General features: G+C 32.0%; 1 protein-coding gene and 1 long non-coding RNA gene across 4 annotated transcripts; both read right to left on the bottom strand.

The window, feature by feature from the left end:
- Positions 1-2,617: 2,617 nt before the first annotated feature.
- LOC102664496 (uncharacterized) lies at positions 2,618-11,742 on the bottom strand. 3 transcript variants are annotated; one of them, XR_005888469.1, is made up of 3 exons: positions 10,272-11,503; positions 9,442-9,494; positions 2,618-8,128 (listed from the first exon to the last, which is right to left on the bottom strand). It is a non-coding gene; the product is annotated as an uncharacterized lncRNA (long non-coding RNA). The 3 variants fall into 3 exon arrangements; XR_005888471.1 differs by having other exon boundaries at positions 2,618-7,282; XR_005888470.1 differs by having other exon boundaries at positions 2,618-9,494; positions 10,272-11,742.
- A 1,837-nt stretch (positions 11,743-13,579) lies between these two features.
- Positions 13,580-16,940, bottom strand: LOC100812230 (probable hexosyltransferase MUCI70). Its single transcript, XM_003544387.5, has 6 exons — positions 16,460-16,940; positions 15,605-15,825; positions 15,323-15,499; positions 15,082-15,237; positions 14,343-14,619; positions 13,580-14,114 (listed from the first exon to the last, which is right to left on the bottom strand). The coding sequence occupies exons 1-6, from the start codon at positions 16,788-16,790 to the stop codon at positions 13,882-13,884; spliced, it is 1,395 nt and encodes a 464-aa protein (XP_003544435.1). The 5' UTR covers positions 16,791-16,940; the 3' UTR covers positions 13,580-13,881.
- Positions 16,941-19,083: the final 2,143 nt, after the last annotated feature.

The following is a 19,083-nucleotide window of genomic DNA, read 5'->3' as shown; positions in this document are numbered from 1 at the left end:
GATTCAGTAACAAATTATATATATGGAGGAAAGAAAATATGATGAGTTTGATATTTTTACTAGTCGAAGAGAAAAGTAGTGAAGAAATAACAATATAGAAACAGAGCATTTCAAAATTCCTTAATTGAAGCTTCATTTTAAACATACATTTTCTTTTCTTTTTTCGTTCAAAACCATTAATGAGTGACATTAAAATTTCAATGCACAGTGCCTTTTTTATAAAGGAAAGACATATCTAAAAAACAACGGAAGATAAAATCAAGATGTCAGTATTAACCCAATGCAGAAAAATTGGCAGAGAAACCATGAGAAACATTCTAACTTAGAAGCACTACAACACAAAGGATCGATCAACTATCAATTATCTCATTGAGAACAGCTAAACTAACACCAGAGAGCTATCCCATCATCATCATTATTCAATATACAACATACAAAAGAACCCTATCACATTCAAAACAAAACAAAAAAATATCTTTCTTTCCATTTTGTACAAAGGACCCACCCAACAAGGTTATATATAGTGCAAAATTAATCCTACACATAGAACAGAAAATGCCAGCACTTTTTTGTTGGATTTGTGATTTGTGTTTCCCTCACAAATCCACTTGCTCTTATATTGGATAAGTATTTGAACGATCTTTCTCTATATAACACTTGGTGAGGAAGAATCCAAAACGTCTATAAGTCTAGAGTCAAAACCATTGGTCTATTGATGTTGTAATTAGATACATAAAGCAAAAAAAAAGCATAAAAAAAAACAGATACGAAAAAAGCATATTTTAGATAAGAATTTTACTTTCTAATAGGGGTGTTCAAAATCAAATCAAATCATTTATAAACTGATAAATTGACCAAAAAAAATAAAAAAATCAAAACAAAAATTTTAAAAACTGTATATATTTTGTGGTTTGATTTGATTTTCGAATTTTGTTACTAAAAACCAAATCAAACAAACCAAATCACTGTATTCTAGTATAATAATTTTGTATTATGATAATTTGTAATAAATATTAAATAATTTATTAAATTTTCTCTGCATTATCATCAAGATATATTTTACTTTTATGTGTTAAGAAAAGATGTACTAATAGTGTTTAAAAAATAATGTTAAATATCAAGTAATGCATAAATTACTATTATGTTATAAAAAGAGTAAAAAATATCATTTTATATTAATGTTAAATAAAAGTAAAAATAATAATTTTTAACTAAAATATGTTAAAAAAATTTAACATAAATAAATAAATTCTTTTTTAAAATGATATAATATAATAATTATATAAGTTTAATTAATAGACTATGATAATATATTTAAAAAAATAAAGAACCGTTAAATCAAACCTAACCTCAAAAGATTTTTTTGATTTGATTCAAATTTAGTGTTATATTAAAGTCTAACGGACAAAAATAAAACCCTTGGTAAAAAGACTCAACGTGAAAGAGAGTTGTGAAAAACGAAACCAATCTTGTATGAACCACTTGAGAGACTTATCGTCAACACGAGGGAGGTCTTAAAATCGCAAGCCAGCAAGAGCAAGGGCCTCAAAATCATAAGAGAGCAAATGCAAGTAGGGGCAAGAAATAAATAACATGCATAAAGAAGAGAGAGGGAGAAGTAAGTGTGCGTGAAAGAATTGAAATTCTTTCATTTTTATGATTATTGATTAAAATACCTTGTTAAAATAACTGATATTTAATTTTTCTTTAAATTTTTATCCAAACATTAAATTTAAAATGATAGATATTTAATATTCCATATTGAAAATGAATTACTTAATTAAAAATATTCATCTTAAAAGATAATAGGAATAATTTCATATTTAGTAAGATGTATATTTTCTTTTTAAGTTAGCAAAGTTTTCATTTTATTTTACTCTTTGAAATCATCACCATCAGCAAAATTTCCATTTTTTTTTAATATTAGGGAAACGTTTGATAGAAAAGAAATTTTTTCGTCTAAAATTATGAAATGAGAAAAATTTGTTTGATTGACCACAAAAAATATTTAAATAAATTTCATAATAATTGAAGAATTATGTGTTATTTTTATCAATTAATTATTAATTATATTATCAAGAATAACATAATATTTTAATGTAGTAAGAAAAAGATTAAATTTTAAAAAATAAAATTCCTAGTTTTTGCCATGTATTTTCACAGAAAACTCGTTAAAAAATATTTCCAAAAATTTTATTCACTTTAAACGGATATCAAAAGTGAAAAACTAAGATTCCCAAAAAAAAAACTCAAACACCTGGTAGGATAATTCAGAAAGTGATAGTCGATGATTTTTGGCTTATACGTCTGTTTGTTTTTCTGGCATATATCTCAGTCCATGGACAAAAGTTAACTTCTTTTAATATTATTTAACTTAATACTTGATTAACCACATTCGTATTGAAATATTCATTCAAGTGATGGCAATGCATAAAAAAGAATTCAAATCCTGAATTTTCAAAGAGATATAGAGAGAAATCAACAATTTTCGTTATTTTTTATATTCATAATTCCAATTCAATAAGCGAATTTTTTTATTTATTTACTTGATAAAGATTTTTGTAATCCCAATAAGAAAGCAACCCAATAAGAAAGAAAAAAAAAATAGAGACGAGAATTTACGTGGTTCGGTCATATAGACCTACATCCACGGGCATAGTAACAAACAAATTTCACTATGATCAAAATTGAGTACAACTACTTACAATTTAGAAAAACATAACCAAGTAAAGAAAAATAATGAACGAAATAACAAGTAACAAGTAAAGCAAAAGCAAAAAGGCATGTGATTATAGCTGCTGCTGATTTGTTGTTCCTTCTGGATTCGACTTTGTAACCTGATGAATGATCTTCCAGCGTAAAATTGCTCCATTTCTCTAAGCTTAGCTAAAGTACCTGTATACATTTCACACCTAAATTGGCTGACCTGATCTTTGTACTTGTGCACAGCTAAACTCATAATTTAATAATTCAATTTACAAATTAACTCTTGCAATACAAATTGTGACAACACATTATTCCTCAAATCATTAGCAAATGGAAGTTTTAATAAAGAGTCTAACAGGTTTTTAGGTTTATTAAAATTATTTTCATCTAAAAATTTACCAAAATTATAATACAGAGTTAAAATTCATCTTCACATTCAAGTAGAAGTAATATTTTTAAATTTCAAAACAGTACAAAATTACTTACAAGAATTGTTCAAAAGAACAATAAGAATAACTTAAAATTTAATACATTACCCAAAAATTACTAAAAAAACCACAAACTATTACCAATTACATTATCATAGAAGTCGCCCAAAAATATAATTTCTACAATAATAATTAAAAACCAATAACTTATCAACATGATTAGAATCAAAGTATCAACAATTCAGCATGGTCATTTTAACATTATCAGCATTCTAGTCAGAGGTCGTAAATATTTCACTATCGAACATTTTTAAGGATTTTTTAGGAAATAATCGAAGGTATACCAAAAATTTCAAAACACGCTGCAATTCTAGTAAAAAGACAGCTATCATGATAAACAAAATAATATCTATATATTTCAGTACAAGTATTAAACTAATTTGATCCTTCAAATAAAAATTATATTCCTAGGAAATATCACCATTAATGTCAATTCAAACTTTTACATGCCTTTGACTAATGAGGTCTGGAGCAAACACCTAGGATCAAGAATCCTAAAATCTGCTTCTACTTTTCACTGTCCTCAATGTACTGTTCTGAACTGACAAATGATATCCAATTTTAAGAGGATATATTTAAAGATCATTATAAAAGAGCAGCATAGTTCTTCAGACCACCAAAGTTGCAGATAACAAAAATTGACCTGACAAAGACTGTCTAATATTCTCTCTCCAATATAGTAGTCCATTGAGAAGTCAAATAACAACGTCTTATAGCCACAATTCATGACACAGAGAATCAATTGAGAAGTAAATAAGTAACTAAACACTTATAAATCCAACATCACCAAATCATACGGGGCCAATCCTATAAAGAACCAGTTATCCTCGTACATTTCCCAAAAAGAAACATCAAGTCAAGTCTAACTCTGACAGAACCCTACACTGTCAAAAACAATAAATCCAAAACCCACAATAAGGAAAGCCAGTCCATAATGAACATGAGATAATCAAGGGTAATAAAAACCAGAACCTAAATAGTACTCTCCCACCGCTGCAGAACAAACAGGCACACAATTCAATCCATATTCCCTGTGATCAAATCCAGAAAATGAAACATCTAAGACATTAAGTTTATCTGTAGCCAGATTCTAATCCACGGTTTCAAAAGAAAGGCATAATAATTTATTGATTCAATCTTCAATCAGCAACATCAGGAAATAAAACTCATCTGGAATCTAGCATACGAATAAATGAAAGTAGATGATTAAATCGAGTGGTATAACTAGCAATAAGATAGCCACTGCTTCAAGCCTTCAACAGCCATCCCACATCACGAGACCCAAGACGAAACAACGGAGAAGTAATTTAAGAAATGCTCTCATACTAGACCATCGAAAAGTAGAAGCAAAAGAACAATCCAAGAATTCTAAATTCAGGGTAGAGATCACCAAATCATTTAAATAAGATAGCCACTGCGCTTTCACAACCAACCACACTTCCTGATTTCCGCTACTTGACTTCCCTGTGAGACCCAAAGCAGAAATCATGGAGAAGAAATCAAGAAAAGCGCATACACTAAAAGCAAAATGAAGACATATCTGAGAGGTTGGAATCCAGAGTAGACATCACCAAATCATGCTGAGGCTCAACGCTTAGCAGAACGCAACACAAAACTTCTACTCTACATTGCAACAGTTTTAAAACTCAATCCATATGCCTCATGATCAAATTCAGAAACTAACAATAATGAATATCCCATTGAAGAAAAACCAAATTCATCTAGACTTGCTAGCCATTCTAATTTGCTGCTGCTTGCAGAACGGATGGCAACTTGACACACCAAAATCTTGTGAACATACTTCAGCACATGGTAAAATCAAATGCCATTCTCAAAGATCCCGTCTTCAATTTGGCTACACCTGGGGGGAAAATCATTTTTCCAAACTACAGAACACAGGTTACCTAGATAAATAGTCATCAACTAAGAAACTAGATAGATCAAGCTCATGAAAGAAATCCTGGATCTCTTGCAGATATCATCTGGTAAAACCAAAGGACATAAAAATCATTTTCAGACTCAACGCATGGAAACACAAGACAAACCAGCAACCCTCATCTAAGAAACAAGAAAACAAACTCATGTGAGATGATATATCAAATGTTCCTCAATTCTTGCTGATATAATTGGGTAGGTCAGTTCCAGGAAACTTGGTGTTCATCTATGAAGAAATTAACGCTACCCATATTCCTCCTGTAGAAGAAACAAAGTAATATACAAATTCTCTTGGCTCCCTATTACTCTCTCTTTATGGTTCCTGTTAGAAACAACAATTAAGAAAACAAAGATAACGTAAGGATAATAAAACCTAAGGCTTCACAGTGAGTACGTCAATAATCTCCACTGCTTCCACATCCTACCAACATCCATTGTCAATCTTCCCTGTAAGGCCCCAATTGGAAATGAAGGAGAATAAAATTGAAAAACTAATGGCTCATAACTATAAACAAAGAATGATAGAAACAAAAAGAAAATCCAAGAATTCAAAAACAGTGAGAAACATCACCAAATTACGCATGAGGCTCGATGAGATGAAGGGCACTACACAAAATTATTCAAAACACTATGCTGCAGAGAAAACAGGCTCACAATTCAATTCAATGTTTCGTGATCAAATCCAGAGAAATAAATAATACAGAAAGAAGAAACTCATCAATGACATTAATTCATCCAGAGCTGTTATCTGTTCTAATTTTATGATTTATTCTTCAACAATCGGCAACAGAAATCTCATATCAGGACTTGGCATGCTGCATAAGAATGAACACAAACAGTTAAACACCTAGAAATATCTTTCATATTAAAAATTGGTAAAAAAAAATTGTGAAATCAGAGTTCTCCAAACCCAAATGAAACAAACAAATTGTCCGCAAAAACTCCAGTGCCTCCCAATACTTATAGTTCCTGTTAGGATCTCACACAATAACAGACACTACCAGGTGACCGTACACCAATAAATGCAGAACAAACACATAAGAAAATAATTAATGTGAGGGTAATAAAACCTAAGGCTTCACAGGAAGTCCATCAGTAATCTCCGGCCACTGCCTTCCACAGCCTGCTGAACATCGTCGCAGAGTTCTCCAAAAACCCAAATGAAGCAAACAAATTGTCCACAAAAACTCCAGTGCCTCCCAATACTCTTATAGTGCCTGTTAGAATCACACACAATAACTCTGACACTACCAGGTTACCGTACACCATCAAACGCAGAGCAAACACATAAGAAAATAACGAATGTGAGGGTAATAAAACCTAAGACTGTACAGGAAGTCCCTCAATAATTTCCAGCCACTGCCTTCCACAGCCTGCTGAACAAATCCATTTGCTTATCTGCCCAGTAAGACCCAAGGGGAAGTCATGGAGAATAAAATCTAAAATCCTAAATGCTCATAATAAACATCAAAAGATAAAAACGAAAAGAAAATATAAGAATTCAAAAACCCAGAGAGGCATCGCCAAATCATGCACGGGGCTCAATGCAACGCAAGACCTTACACAAAACAATTCCAAACATTACACTGCAGAAAACAAAGGTTCACAATTCAATCCTTATGTTTCGTGATCAAGTCCAGATGAAAAAGATAATACAAAGGAAACTCATCAAAGAAATTAATTCATCCATAGCTGTTGGCCGTTTTAATTTGCTGTATCAAGAACACAGAATTCTATTATGATTTAATCATCAATCCAACACAGAAATCTCATATGAAGACGCAGCTTGCTGCAAACAAATAAACTCAAACTGTTTTAACACTTAGATATATCTTAGTAAAAAAATTATCTAGAAAATGATGAAAGAGTCACAGAGTTCTCCAAACCCAAATGCAACAAACAAACTCTCCACAAAAACTTCAGTGCCTCCAATACTCTTATTGTTCCTGTTAGAAAAATAAACAATAACTCTGACACTACCCATTACTTTAATCTGTCAAATTCGACCAACATGATAGCATATAGCCAGTCCAGAACAAACACAAGAGAATAAAATTATGGAGAAATAAAACCTCAGACTTCACAGGAAGTCCACCCAATAGTCTCCCACCACTGCTTCCCCAGCCGACTAAACATCCATTGCCTGTCTTCCCCTGTAAGGCCCAAGTGGAAGTCACGGAGAATAAAATTGAAAAAACTATAAACAATAAAAAAGCAATCAAGGATAGAAACAAAATAAGACCAAGAATTCAAAAACCCAAAGAGACAACACGCCAGATCATATGCACGAGCCTTGGTGCAATGCAGGAAGTTACACAAAACAATTCCAAACACTACAATGCAGAAAAAACAGGATCACAATTCAATCCATATATTTCGTGATCAAGTCCATAGAAATAAAATAAATCACATGAAATAAATTAATATCCAGAGCTGTCGGCCATTATAATTCGCTGTATCAAGAATCACAATATCTTTCATGATTTAATCTTCAATCCAAAACAGAAATCTTAAATGCAAATTCAGCGTGCTGCAAACAAAATAAGCACAAGTAGTTCAACACCTAGATATATCTTTTCTTTCGTATAAAAATTATCAAGAAAATGATGAAAGAAGATTTGCATAGTTCTTCAAACCCAAATGCAGATTCTCGAAACCAAAGTGAAAGCCAACCAAACCCGTCCCTTATTGCTCCTGTTGAGAAGATAAATATAAACAAAATTTCTTATCTTCCTTTGAGACCCAAGCAGCAATCATGAAGCACTAAATTGTGAAATGCCCATAATGAAACAAAGAAAGATAGAATTGAGGGAGATAATTTCCAAGGACGAAATAACACAGGTAGATTAACCCAAAATCACGGAGATAAAATAAAGCTCTCAGTAATCATTGAAAAGTAGAAATCAAATCCAAGATTCAGAATCCAGAATAGAGATAACCAAATCATGTAATAAGGCAGCCACTGCTTCCACAACCCACCACACATTCATGGATCTTCCCTGAGAGATCGAAGCAAAAATCATGGAGAAGTAAATCAAGAAAAGCTCATACTAGGTAAATGAAAAGTAGAAACAAAAGGAAAAATCAGAGAAATCAGAATCCAGGGAGTAGATGCCACCAAATCAAGCATGAGGCTTAACCCAAACCTACTCAAAACACTACACCACAAGAAAAGAGGTTAAGAACTCAATCCATATGCCCCCATAATCAAATTCAGAACCTAGCAACCAAAGGATCCCCATCAAAGAAAACTTAAATTTATCTACACTTGTTAGCCGTTCTAATCTTCTCTATCAAGAATGAATGCAAAGTTGATACTCCAGCACACTGCAATATGAACATCACCATTTCAAGGTAAAAAATCTCCATGATAAAGTGCAGAATAATATTAATATGATTGGAGAGACACATGAATACCGGTTTCTTCGGATCATTATTCGAAAAGAAAACTTAATTTTACCTAATAATGGGATGGTTGAGCAATCTAGAAAATTAAATACAAGGAAATTATTGTATTCAAAGATAAGTTAAATTAAATAATACAGAAAAAATTATTTTCATGTGAAAGTTGAACACCAAAATTTTTTAAGGATTAATAAACCTCCTAAAAAAAGAAATTGAAGAAGGCTTTGTGGGAAAACATTTTCAAGGCAAGATATGAAGCAATTTTTCCAGGATAGAATCAAATTTCAAAAAAGCAATAATTCTACGAACAAGAAATAAATAATATATGCATAGGTATGTAAACACAACACACACAAACTACTCTTAGAAATTACATGGCAAGTCCTGCAAGAGAAGCTTATTTAGGTTTGATTCAACCTTGTACATGCATTTGTATTTTGATACAAAATACAGAAAACAGGACAAGAGATGTTTTTACTCCATTTCCAAAAAGGAAGGTCTTCAGCAGTAAAAAAGATTTTTTTATCGTAAATCATAAAAGCACTTGAACTGGGATTCACAAAAAATGTTCAATTAACAAGAATATAAGAGATCCACATGAAGAAGGAAATAATCAGTACAAAGAAAGTAAGGAAAATATTCTGGTCCAAGGGAACACTTTTGGGGTCTCAAAACTTTGGTAATTTTAGCCCTGATACAGATAAAAGAAAGGAAATTCAACAATTCCCTATGATGAAAAAATCTAATCCATATAGGAAGTTCGGAAATGGTAGTGATATCAAATCCAGGACATATTTCATCGATTAATCTGTAAAGTTAAATTGTCAAATGTTGACTTAAAATTGTCATCATAAAGGAGTCTAAAAATGAAAAGATAAAACCAAGAATTCTAACTGCAGGTAGTCACCTAAATCATGCAAGAGCTTCAATGTTCCAACACAACATCGTTCCAAACACAAACTGCACAAAAACAAGCTCAAAATTCAATTCAAGTGGGTTGGATGCAGGAAACAAAAAGAAGACAAAACAAGGTTTTGAAATCAAAGAAATTAAAGCAAATAGTCCTGGGCTCTCTGGTAAAATTAAAGGAATAACTATAAGATCCCATCTTCAATTTTGCCACTCCTAAGAAAATCAAAAATTTATTTTCAGAACTACAAAACAAAAAGATCACAAGAAAATCTAGATAGAACAAACTAATCAAAGAAATTAAATCAGATCATCCTGAGCTCTTGCTGACATATTCTGGCAAAATGAAAGCACATTTTCTTTAAGATCCCATCATCAACTTAGCTACACCTAAGAACACCAAAGTGCACAAACCTAGATCAACAAAGCTTCATCTAAGAAGCAAGAAAAAAAAACTAATCTTAAAAAAAAGAAAATCATAAATAATTCCAGGCAACTCAATGTCTCATCCAATTATTTTGTTGCACAACACAATTTAAAATACTAAGCTGCAGAATAACATGATAAAAAGTTCAATACATTTAGCATGATCAATCAAATAAACAAGACAAAATAAACTTATCTGCTAAAAGGAACATTCTTAAGTAGAGTGAACAGCAAAACATTTAAGATCCCCCAAACCATGCTTGTAAAATATAATTCCCATTGCTAGAAAAATTTAGTAGAGTGAACAGCAAAACATTTAAGATCCAACCCAATTGAACACCACACAACATTAAAAAAATTAGATCAAATTAGCTAAATTTTATCACAATAACACTATTGAACCAGTATTTCCATGCTCCTGCAGATTTCAGCCTGGGTAACTGAAGAAATCACTCCTATTGCAAATGGGAGGTCTCGTGCCGCTGTGATGAAGAGGATATTCAATTAGGAGAGGAGATACTATAGACTACTAAAAATTATCAAGAAAACAGTAAAAGGAGTAGTAGAATTTCTCCAAACCAAGACGCCATCAAATCAAAGAGTCAAACACCCAACCGCGCTGTCCCAAACTCCTCCTGTGACATTGTAACAATCCCCAAATGCATAATACATTGATTGTTCCTGTTACAAACCCACCAACACAAGAACTCCCACACTACCAGGTTACCGTACAGCGGCAAACAACTAGATCAAAACCCAATAAACTAGATAGCATAAACGAACAAACAATCAAATGATGAATGTAAGGGTAATAAAACCTAAGGCTTCACACAGAAAGTCTGTTGTCAATAATCTCCCGCCACAGCCTACCACACATCCGTTGCTTATTTTCCCTGTAAGACCCAAGCGGAAGTCACGGAGAATTAAATCGAGAAAAGTAAAAGAAGCATAGAAAAAAAAAAAGACAAATCCAAGAATACTCAAAACCCTAGTAGACACCACCAAATCATGGACGAGGCTTGATGCGAAACTATTCCGAACACTACGCTGGAGAAAAATAAAAAACAGGTTTACAATTCAATCCGTGTGTTTCGTGATCAAGTCCAGGGAAATTAAATAACAGAGGAAACTCAAAGAAGAAATTAGGTTTATCGAGTGTTAGCCGTTTAAATCCACCGTATGAGGCATGGCATCTTTTATGAATTTAATCTTCAATCGGACACGGAGATCTCATCGTGCTGCAAACCAATCAAACGCAAACAGTTCAACTTCATCAACAACTAGATAGATAATTATCCATGATCAAATGAAGTGAATTATATCCTAATTCAAATAATTGATGTAAAAGAAGTCGCTAGACTATCAATTTCTTCAAGATCTTCATTCCGGTAAAAGCATATCAATCGGCAAAAACCCTACACAAACTCGATTAAGATCGGAAGAAGCATAACAATCCACAAACCAAAACCAATACCACAACTCGATTACGGGAGCAGATCGAAAAAATCAACCAGAGGTAACCGAAATGATGAAGAGCAACAGACAAAAGCGTCAGAACTAGAAGAAGAAGAAACCTAAACGATTACGCTAAGCCATATTACCAACCATCTACTATGGTGAGATGAAAAGAACTTGGCCATGGGGATGTTTATATAGAAAGGGTGGGTCAGGATGGACGGCTGAGATTACACAGTAGGTGGAAAATCTAACGGTGATGATGGAATTAAAAAAAGACGTTGACGCGGCTTTTCTAAAGTCGGTGGAAGTTGCTGAATAGGAATCGTTATCTGTTTGTGGACCAACTTTCAATGGACGCTAACAAACACGCTTACAGCTCATCACCTTAATTATGAAGGTTTCCAACATTAGCTAACTCTAGAATTATCGGGGATTCACCCGTTCTGTTAAAAGGAGATATGAGATTTCATATCTGATTTAGACATGAAATTTTATAATTAAAAGTATCACTTTATTTTAAAAATGGATTAATTTTGTGGGAGCAAAAGTACACATGGTCTGATTTTGCCAAAAAAGAATTATTGGAGGCTAGAGAATATCAAACCTATTATTGGTTTTTTGGTATGTTGGTCACTATAATTGTATAGAAACAAGTTTAACCAAATTTCTAGTAGGATGAACTGAGAAATAATGGACAATTCTTTTTCTTGTATTTTAAAAAAAAAATACCTCAATAGAGTTAATAAATTATATAGCTTTGTAATTTCATATAATTTTAATCATTTGATTACTGATGAATAAATTATATATTATAATTTCAAATAATATTTTTTAGAATTGCATAAATTAAAATGTAGAACAAAAATTAATGCCAAATGAAAAATAATGGATTTACATTAAGAAAGTGTGTTATTAGAACTCTTCTATAGACTAAAATAGTGAACTTACTTTTAAAAAAATCACTTGTGTTATGTTCATTTTAACATCAATTTTAGTATCAGCCACAAGTTAAGAGATTGTCTATTTTTTTCTTCAACTTTTCTAATAAGATATAAAATCTCCTCACCAATAAATTGATTTTTAGTTATTTATTTGTTTAGTAGATTAATTTTAAGTTTTACCTTTTAATTTTTTTTGCATGTGTAAGAAAGATGAGCACGACCCTTTGGTCAGAATTTGTTACCACATTTCATACATGTTATAGTCTTACTTCGCTCATGTTACGAACTTTATGCTTGAAGTCGTAAACATTGGATTTTTGTGCTATTGGTGGGGTGCGACAATTTTATAAAGTTTTATTGCGAACACAATTATTTCCTACATGTTATGATGTTACTTCACCCGCGTTATGAATATTATGCCCGAAGGATTTGCATGAAGGAAGGAAACCAAAGATATGGCGATGGTTTAGAAGCAAAAGTTGATTGTGAAGATTGACATGACATTTATTTACTTCTAAATAGCAATGGTAATGGAAACAGTTTCGATAAAGTATATAGTACCCGTCTTCATAACTTAAAAAAAAAAAAAAAAAAACTTCATATCTGAATTCATACTTACGTGGGTAATAACTTCAATACCCGTGTCCTTTTCTTGTTAGGTACCTAAATGTGACACTTTAATTAATTACGAAAAATTGATGATAAAATATTGATTAAAGCTGTTCTTGAGGATAATTATGAACTAAGCCTAACTTATTTTAATTGCAAGGCAACAATGTCCTCCCCAATTAGCACCCTTTTTGTTAGCTGATAGGATGGGTGTTGTTCACCTTAGGTCCATTAAGGATTTTAACCATGAAGACAAAATTGTTTAATCACAGTAATGAGTTAGAGTTTTCAATTTTGAGATTAAAAAGAAAACTAAAAATGACCATTAAAATTGACATCCACCAACAACTTAATCCAAGCCATTTCCTCAAAAACTACCCAACCTTAAAATGGTTCCCTCTCGTCATGTAACTTCTCTATCTCAGGATTTTCAATGGCTTCTTTCTATGCTTTATGTTGTGTTCCACTGGTGTATCAACAATGCATAACCGAACTGACAACGCATCTGTTGCATCAGTGGTTTGAAGTTTTGCTCTGGGCCTAACTATCTCTTTGTGTGTCTCATGTGACCATTTTCCTTGCCATCATTTGCTGCCCCTGGAGTAATTGCTGCATGTCTGACAGGAGATATCTATTCCAACAACTACATATGGCAGCATTTATTTATTTTCACAAAATAAAATGGGCAAAGCAATATCACAATTTATGAAAACGTTGTTGTTATTATAGAAATTTGTGTTGGGAAACAGGTTCAAAGCAAAATCTCTTCTTTGTTTGATTTGCCTTTCTATATCCTTTCCGAAATAACCTAATCAAAGAACTCACAGTAAACAATAAATACTAAATACAAATTATAACCATTCACTGGCTATGAGAGTAAAGGGGGTGAGGTCAGAAAAAGAACACATATACCTGATTCAGATTGGCTAAAGAAACTAATGGAATAAGGAATGAGTTAGATAAATGCAGGTAGGCATTCATTGCTTTCAACAAATTTTACTAAATCAGCTTTGCAAAGGTTTGGCCTTGCGGACATGGCCCATACTATTGACAAGATCCTTGCGAGTACAAACAGGAAACATATTGATGTTTTTGAATGCTTTCAGCCGCCACAGGACATACGGGAAGCTGAGCTGATCCCTAGAAGTGAAGCGAACCACCTCATTAAACCAGACGCACATCAATAGATTAGTTACTGGTGTATGCTTCCTCACAATAACAGAGGCTTCACATAGAGCTGCACAGCACAAGTTTGATCGAACATTTTACAAAACTTTGGTGCAAAGGAGGGTATAGAATCCAATGTAAGTCAAAGTGTGGCAACAGACTCAATGAGAGGATTGGCACGTATTGACAATTTGACATATAGCAAAACCTTAAATGAAATAGAACATCAAATTTTCTTCTATGAAGAAAAGAAGAAAAATGTCAAAATTAATTTTAGCTAATAAAAATCAGTGCATACCTTTTTTTCCACTAAATCTCTTGTCTTCAGGCAAGCCATCTTTTCTGTATTGATTCAGTTGCACTTCAACTTCCTCTGGCTTGGCTTTGTTCTTCTTGACAACAGCCTTAGCCTCATCATAGACACTACTGCGAGCTCCATGTTCTGATATAGCAAGTAATGAATTTGTGCGCCAAAGGAGTGCTTCCAACACACCTAGTGGGTCTCTCCGGAATTGGGACTTGGAGTCTACCCAAATTGAGTATTTTGCTTGAGGAAAAAGGCGATGGCTTAACATCTGAAAGATATCCAAGTGCACACATAGTTTAAAAAGGGAACAAAGGAAAGTTTTATCAGAGGATAGTACACCCCAAAATAAAGAACAAGTAGAGAATAACAGAGCATTCGAGGCATATACAACAATAACAAAAGCCTATCCCACTATGTGAGATCGGCTACATGCACACAACACCCTTCAGCTCGGTTAAAGACCAAATTTTCTGAGATCTATTAAAGGAATATATCTTATTTTATCATTGACAAAAAAGCATATGTCGATGTGCACAATTGATGGAAGTAATGTGGATTAAAAAGAGAGTTAATGAATGACAACAACCATTTTGTACATGCATTTCCGTAGCAGGGTATGAAAAAATAAGAATCTTCAGAGAAGGAATGGGTAGGACAACTGATTTAATACCTATCAAGACATAGCAAATGGCATACAAACACAAGACACCAGGCTTCAAAGACTTAATACCTTGGGAATTTTACCATTCAACCTTTGATCGGCAAAAGGAAGATCCTGAACAACAACAACACGCCATTTTCCAATGAATCCATTTTCCCCAATCCTGCGCTCCACTAATTCCTGTGCTTTTAGGGTGATTTCATCCCAGAATGCTACATAGCAAACCTGCATACCACTAAATAGATTTGACAAATAAGATCAGTGACTTCTAACGTTTATTAATGATAAACTTTTATACTGCTTATATAACCTTCTTAAGCGAAGCCTCAGACATTCCAATGGGTTGATACAGATCATCTCCACCACCAAATGCACAAGTAGATACAACAACTTTGCAACCTTGCATGTAACTTTTATCTTCATCAGATATCTTAAACCCTCCATTCACACTGTAGAACCCACAATGTACCGCCAATGTTTCTTTCACCTGCATGAAGATGAAGAAGCAAAGGGTAGGGTAGAGTATACATATAACAATGGCCAAGCAGTGAAAGCAAGTAGCTAAAAGTGTGAACCAAACCCAGCTCATTACCTCAAAACTTTGATCTCTCTGGTCAAATGTTTGATTTCCAGTAAACAAATTAAACCTCGTGTCCTCTGTACGCAATTGAGACAACGTAACACTCCCTCCTACAAAAGACCTATCACTCTCTGACATGTATAAAACTTCACCAACAGGAACACTAGAAGATTCTTCTTCCACAGGGATATCCAGTTGCTCAAGCTTCTCAGGTGGTAGGAGCTTCAAGCAACCTGATAGGGATTAAAATCACACATCATATTGAACACCCCTATCTTATGAATCTTGAAATGAAAAATTAAAATCATCCCACCGAGAATTGTCCACCCAGCATCCACCCGGACAATTAACAACTTTTAAGTCACAGCTATAGACATTTCAATAACCTTAGACACTACTATTAACAATTAGTGCCACAAGTACAGATTAAAAATTGTATACACATATTCATTTACTCTTAAGTACTTCTGAGAGGCAAAGTTAATCCCCATTAAACATTCCAATAACCTCACGACACTAATAACTACTTCCGAGACATACTTATCCATTAGTATAACAAGCACACAAGACATTTCAAGTTTTTTTTTTTTAATGTATCAGGAGATTTCCAATAACTCACACACCACTGAGCTTGACCCCACCTAGACAGGGATTTCAAGTTTCAACACACTATTAACCACTTGTCAGACATATTTAACCATTATTATACACTCATTTCAATAACAGCATGACAATATTAACCACTTGTGAGACATATTTAATCATTAATGCACTAAGTACTACTATAACTTATACAATCACATTCATTTACTCTTAAACACTCCTAAATGGTACATTAATATCGAAAGAGAGAGGAAAGGGACTTACGTTCTCTGACACCAGCGACAACATGGGTGGTAGGATCGAGGCGATTCAAGTTTGCAGGGGGTTCCTTGCGCGATCTATCAGCTTTATTGTTGCGCGTTTCTGTGTTTGAACTGGGACTTCGGGCAATTCGGGTGGCCTCGAAAACGAGCAAAGCCAGGGCGGGAACAATGATGAGAAGCATCCAGTATTTGAGGAGCAGCTTCCTCACCAATCGTCTGTTCCCGAGTTTCTTCCGCTTCCGCCGCGCGCGGATCCGCATCCGACCCAGCTCGTCGGGTTCGTCGTCCGAGACGGAGATCGACACACTGTTGTTGTTGTTGTTGTGGAACATTGTGGAAGACGGAAATTGAAACAGCAAATGATATGATTTGAGGTTATCGCTGTCTGTCCAACTCAGAGATTTAACGACCTAAAAACTGCCTATGATTTGATTTACTTTCATCGTGCTTGTGCGTGTGCCAGCACTGGGTAATCAGCTTTTTATGTATGATGGGTCCTCTTATGCTGCCTTAAATAATGCTCAGTTCGTGTAAAAATAAAAAGATTAAATTAGTTATTTATTTTCTATAGTTTTATGTTTTTTATTTTTTTAGTTTTAATAGTTTGAAAATAGTATTTTTAATTTTTATAATTTATATTTTAATTCTTTTTTAATCCTTAATTTTGAAAGTGATTTTTTTAATTCCTATAATTTTATAATTATTACTTTTTTAATCCTTATAATTTTTAAATTATAGGAATTAAACGATAATTAAAATACAAACTATAAAGACTAAAAAGAATATTTTTAAATTACAAGAACTAAAAGAGAATTAAAATATAAATGATTGGAACTAAAAAGAATATTTTAAAAACTAAAAACATAAAAATTATGAAACTAGGGAATAATTTAATCAAATAAAAATAAAATTTTACTCCGTTAGTATATATAACATCCGATTATCTAATTTATTGAGATTAAGAAAAACTTGTCTGTATTAAGTTTTATTTAATTATTTTATTCCCCAAAGTGATGGTGTAAACAATATATCCTTACTTTTAAATTAGTTACAATTAGGACATATTTTAATTTAAATTACAATAATATTAAATATATCCTTACTTTTTTTTTATTTTACGTATTCACTCACTTTAGCATAATAATATCATTTGTTGAATATCCCTTTGGCTATCATCCAAAATCAGTTTCTCCTTTTGGTATAAAAAGAAAAAAAAATTCTCATTGGTAATATACATTTCAATGTAGAAAGCTTATGGCTGAAATTAATCTAGAGCCTAGGTTTAATTAAATTTGTTATAGAAATCATACTAAGTTTTCTTATTTTACCCTGATCTCAAAGTACTTGAACAAACCCAACAAAAATTAACTGTGCTAAGGAATATTAAGATTTAAGACTAATATCTAAACCTAATACTTGTCCTTGATTCACATTAATCGGAATAAAAATAATATCTTCACTTAAGTAATCAAATCTAAACAGATTCAATTACATGACTTTACATGTGGCTTTAACAAACTCAACCACCTTTTTTGCCAAATATGTCTATATAAATGAGTTTTTTTTAGGTATGATAACTTCTTTGTTTTTTTTTAAGAAAAAAATTAAGTATGATAACTTCATTCATTCTCTACTCTCATACATATTTTGATTTGGTTATTGAAGTATCTACAATACCACTATTGGAGTTGATCACCGTGAACCACCACAAACCATCACACATCTAGCTTGAATCCTCTTTCTCGCGTTTACACATCACAACATAATTCAATGATTACAAATTAAATCAACCATACTAATTTTATTTAACTTTAAAAGAGAGAAAATTAAATAAGTTTTTAAAGACCATGATTCTCCTGCTTAGTATTTTTAATAATAATAATGATGGTGTGTATTCCAAATGAAATTAATCTTAATCCTCTTAAAGGTGTAAAAAAGAGGAAAAATTTCACTGAAATTAATCAATTTAATGTCACTTTTAATTCATTGTATTGTATTTTATTTTATTTTGATACATTAAGTTATTAAATTTTAAAATTTTAATTTTAATTTTTTATGTTTTTGAAAGTTTCATTTTAATACTTTTTAAGTTGATCGAATATTAACTATGGACGGAAAACGAAAAAAAAACATAAAAAAACTTTAAAAAACATAAAAGTTAAAGTAAAACTTTTAGAACTTGATGTGTTGAAATAAAATAACATTAAAATATAATTGGTCAAAAATAACATTAAACAAAAATAATCAAAGTAACAAAAAATGCTCAAATTGATTGCCTTTCCAGTTTCTTATTTGTACGAATCATAAATTGGTTATTTAAAAGTAATGATATATCCTCCTATAAATTATTTTACAAAATTTTCTAATACTTTATAAAAAAATATATTAAATAAAAGGAAAATATATTTAATATCTTGAAAACAAAAAATATATATTTATTTATCATACAAAACAGGTAATAAAAAGATTTGTAGAAGAATGTAGCATGAGGATTTAGAATTATTTGTTATTTGATAGATGAGTAATATTATATCAAATCCTCGTATAAATTTTCCTACTTTTTTTTATAAAAAATACTAAATAAAAAATTAAATACATTTAATATATTAGAAATATAAAACGAAT

This window comes from Glycine max, chromosome 14 (genome assembly GCF_000004515.6).
Source record: "Glycine max cultivar Williams 82 chromosome 14, Glycine_max_v4.0, whole genome shotgun sequence".
Classification (NCBI taxonomy): domain Eukaryota; kingdom Viridiplantae; phylum Streptophyta; class Magnoliopsida; order Fabales; family Fabaceae; genus Glycine; species Glycine max.
The sequence above is the reverse complement of the archived record's forward strand: the minus strand, read 5'-3'. Positions and strand labels throughout refer to the sequence as shown.